At 39.6% G+C, this 4,427-nt stretch overlaps 1 protein-coding gene across 1 annotated transcript; it reads left to right on the top strand.

Moving 5' to 3' along the window:
• The first annotated feature begins 15 nt into the window (after nt 1-15).
• LOC106410185 (P-loop NTPase domain-containing protein LPA1 homolog 1-like) lies at nt 16-4,094 on the top strand. The gene is made up of 8 exons (XM_048749953.1): nt 16-434; nt 932-1,239; nt 1,322-1,403; nt 1,477-1,866; nt 2,128-2,844; nt 3,061-3,174; nt 3,249-3,653; nt 3,982-4,094. Exons 1-7 carry the CDS (start codon nt 252-254, stop codon nt 3,618-3,620), a joined length of 2,166 nt encoding a protein of 721 aa, XP_048605910.1. The 5' UTR covers nt 16-251; the 3' UTR covers nt 3,621-3,653; nt 3,982-4,094.
• The last annotated feature ends 333 nt before the right edge of the window (nt 4,095-4,427 follow it).

Raw genomic sequence — 4,427 nt, 5'->3', positions numbered from 1 at the left:
AGAGAGAGAGAGAGAGAGAGAGAGAGAGAGAGAGAGAGAGAGAGAGGGGAAGGTGGTGGATCCTTTAAAGAGAGACTCGTGGAGGCTCTACTGAAACGATACGTGGAACAAAGCTGACACAAAATGGCCCCAACATCTTCTTCTTCTTCTCCGCCTTATAACGTCGATACATTCATAAAGGTTTCGCATTCCTGCATGCTATCGGTTTATCATCAATTGTAGAGTCCGGTTTAGTTTTGTTGTAGAGAAACATGGCGGAGACGACGAAGGTGATGTACATAGTAGTGGTCGACGACGACGACTATTTTGATACAACGACGGCGATTGTGGAAGAAGACGGAACCGGGAATTGGAAAGATTCGTTCCGGTATACGCGTCCGGTTTTACAGAGTACTCTTCAGCTCATGGGTTGCAAAGCCCGTCACGCCTTCAAGGTCTTCTCTCTCTTTCTCTTACAGATTCTTTTTTTATTTAATTTGTTTCCTACAAAACATCTCTTTCCTCGGATTCTGATTCTGTTTTTGTCGTGTAATGGTTTGAGATTTAATTTCATACAAATTGCATTCTGTTATAAACTTATAGTGATGTGTCTAGATTCAGACAAAGATCAAAGCATGTTTTTTTTTTGTCTTAATTTTGTAATTTGGCATTACTAATGTCTATTCTTTCATTGATGTTAATGCACTCACAGCTCCAGAATTATTATTATTTTACCAAACTTGTGTCATGTAGTCTAATTGTATTCTCTTGTTGCACTCATTATTGTGTGTGTGTGTGTGCTCAAAGTCTTTTTCATGACTCTCTTTGATACCTTGTAAAGGTACACTTTTGTCTAAAAGTAAGATAATAAAGTTTCAAGCTTTATGGTGTTTGTAATCTCACCACTTGATAGATCCTCAAGTTCTGTTTTTTTTTTGTTGCTTGTGGGCAGATTAGCCGGAGGGTTTTTGAGCTAATAAGAAGTGAAGGCTCCTTAAAACTTTCTCCCACGCATGGGAAAGAATCTGTATTTGACAAGACGTGTGATGCTGCTTCAGCTTGTGCTGGTGTAGAAAAGGTTAGCTTTTCGTCTACTACCGATGATGTTGACAAGAGTAAAAGTAAGCCCTTTGAGATGCATAAAAGGCGCACAACCGTTGTTGTTCCACGAGAAATATTCGTTAACGTTGTCTGTCACGCTCTCGCTGAATATAAGTACGTGGGTCATGACCAAAGAGCAGACTTGATCCTGGCCTGCAAGTAACTCTTCTTACCTTTAACTCAAGAAACATACATATATGTGGTGGAAAATCATCTAAATAGTACCTATCGTTTCCTGCAGGATTCGAGAAAGAAAAGAATCTGTGACTGTTCTACTATGCGGTACTAGTGGCTGTGGCAAATCTACACTCTCCGCACTTCTGGTAGGACATAAGAAGCTTTGGTCTTTTGCTTTTGGACAGTCACATCCTTACAGTGCTGCATTTTGTGTTACAGGGAAGCAGGCTGGGGATTACAACGGTTGTCTCAACCGACTCAATCCGTCACATGATGAGGAGTTTTGTTGATGAGAAGCAGGATCCTTTGCTGTGGGCTTCAACTTACCATGCTGGAGAGTATCTTGACCCTGTGGCAGTCGCAGAATCAAAAGCCAAAAGAAGAAGAGCCAAAAAGTTGGATAATTATGGAAAATCAACAGTTGAGGATGATAAACCAACCACCACTACCACTGTTGCAGCTTTGTTAAGTCACAAGCAGATGGCTGTGGAAGGATTCAAGGCTCAAAGTGAGATGGTGATTGAGAATCTCGATAGGCTCATTACAGCTTGGGAAGAAAGGAAAGAGTCTGTGGTTGTTGAAGGTGTCCATCTAAGCCTTAACTTTGTGGTAAGCCCCACTCTTTAGATGTTGTGAACAAACGCGAATCAAAAATTGAAGAAAACAAAAAAACGAGTGAGACAAATATCCGTTTAGAGTTTGTATATTATTATGTTAATGAATCACTTTAAAATCACTTAAACCTATATTTATATCAGCCCCGACGAATGTTGGGCTTTTACTGGTGCACTGAGAATTAAGACACTTCCAGATGTAACGTTAGACACATTTATGTTTCGATAGTTTAGTTATAACATCTTCCTCATGCAGATGGGACTGATGAAGAAACATCCTTCGATCGTTCCTTTCATGGTTTACATCTCGAACGAGGAGAAACACTTGGAACGGTTTGCAGTCAGAGCCAAGTACATGACCCTAGACCCAGAGAAAAACAAGTACGTCAAATACATACGCAACATCAGAACAATACAGGACTACCTCTGTAAACGAGCTGACAAACATCTCGTCCCCAAGATAAACAACACCAACGTCGACAAAAGTGTGGCTGCCATCCACGCCACGGTCTTCTCCTGCTTACGTAGGCGTGAAGCAGGAGAGCAGCTCTATGATGCCACCACGAATACCGTCTCTGTGATCGACGACGAGTACAGGAACCAGTGTACAGCTAACTCGTTGAGTTCCAAAGGAATGTTTCAGCTGATTCAAAGACAAGGCTCTTCTAGGCATCTAATGGCTCTTCTCAACACCGATGGAACTTTCTCAAGGACTTGGCCTCTTGGTGGTAAGGTTGATGAGACGATGGAGGGGAATGGAATGGTGCATCCGGTTTATGGATACTTGCAGAAAGCTGAACCGGTGAATCTTCAGTTTGGTTTGTTTGGGATTAGTGCTTGGCCTAGTGATGGAGCCACGAGCCGTGCAGGGAGTGTAGATTATGACTCTAGAGCTGACTTGGGGGAAAATGGAAGTAGGCATTACTCTTCTTGCTGCAGTTCTCCTAGGATGTCTGAAGGAACTTCCAAAGAGGTACATGAAAAGCTCTATAAATTAATAATGTTATATAAATAAATTATTAATTTGTGATTTTAATGAGACTATATTTACATAGGATTTAAAAAATATTATCTTATTATTTTATCGGTGTGTTATATTTTGATAACATTTATTAATATATCGAGTATAAATTTATAGAGGTTCTATTTTGTTTTTCTTGTATCTTATATGTTAATCGTCTTCCTTCAGCTTAAGGAGGAGCAGTCTGTGCATGGTAGCGATGAAGAAGCCGAGGACGATGCTCCTGATGAGCAAGATACTGATTTTAGCGATGATGATGATAACAAGCAAGACCATGAAGAGGTAAAAGTATTTTCAAATGGTTTTGTTGATTTTGATGCATATATTAAAAAGAGTGTTGTGGTGATTTCTTAAAGGTGGGATCAGTTGATGAGCAATCTACAAAGTCAGATGAGGAGTACGATGATCTTGCAATGGAAGACAAAAGTTACTGGACGGATAACGAGGAAGAGTCACGAGATACAGTGGAGGTAATGTCTGAGGAAAAACACAAGCCGGCGACAAAAGATGAAAAATACGTACAGAACTTAGACCTTTTTCTTCGTACAGCTGCGAACAAGCAGCTGGTGGAGCCGCTTGAGCTATGTGCATCGCTGTTCACGTGTGAGAATGGGAACACAAGACGCTTGTCGGGTAAAGAGAAGATGAAGAAGCGTTCTCTTAGCATCTCGGCTCTTGGAAAACACGGGTCGGGTTTGGGAGATACGATTGTCTTGGGTGCCCCATGATCCTTTGCAAGTAAATTCCTGAGTTCTGTGTAGTCTGTACAGGGCCGGCTTACAAGGGGGGACAAGCGGTGCGACCGCCCCGGGTCCGAGTCCGTGTCCCCCGTGTAATGATAAATAAGGGGCCCAATTTTTTATAAATCTATATTTTTATATATAAAAAAAAATTATAAATACAATAAATAAAATTGAAAAGGGCCCAAAATTATTTGATATGTATATAGTTTTATTTTCATTACAAAATATACAAAATATTATTGATTAAATTTTAAAAATATTTTAAACATTATCTCTATATAAATTTTAGAGAGTAAAAATTTTTTTTTTGCCCTAGGGCCCCTAGCAGTGTTGAGCCGGCCCTGACTCTGTAGTTTAAGTTTTGTGTGTGTGTGTATAGTTTTAACGTGTCTCAAACTTTGGGGTTGTCTAAATACGCTTTTTCTTATTCTTGTCACTTAAAGAGTTTAGATTCTAACTTTTGACCGTTTATGCAGACGACAGTGTGGAACTAAGACACGGTTGGAAATAGTGGTCCAGAAATAAACACATTTGAGGGTAATTAGTGTGTTTTAATGTGTTATCCATTGCTATTGTTCCGAATGCGCAAGTATTCTGTAGGTTCCAAAAAGTAGTTTGTGTAGTTTTGTACTTAACATCGTTTTATATCTTGAGAGTACTCCCATTAGGGAGTTCTAACAACATATATACAAGATGTGTGTGTATATATAAATAAAAGTATTTAATTGTGGAATCTTGAAGTTACAGAAAATTTAACCAAAATTTTTAAAAGCAGAATCTTTCGGTTGGGTT

This window comes from Brassica napus, chromosome A2, assembly GCF_020379485.1.
Source record: "Brassica napus cultivar Da-Ae chromosome A2, Da-Ae, whole genome shotgun sequence".
Lineage (NCBI taxonomy): Eukaryota > Viridiplantae > Streptophyta > Magnoliopsida > Brassicales > Brassicaceae > Brassica > Brassica napus.
The sequence above is the reverse complement of the archived record's forward strand: the minus strand, read 5'-3'. Positions and strand labels throughout refer to the sequence as shown.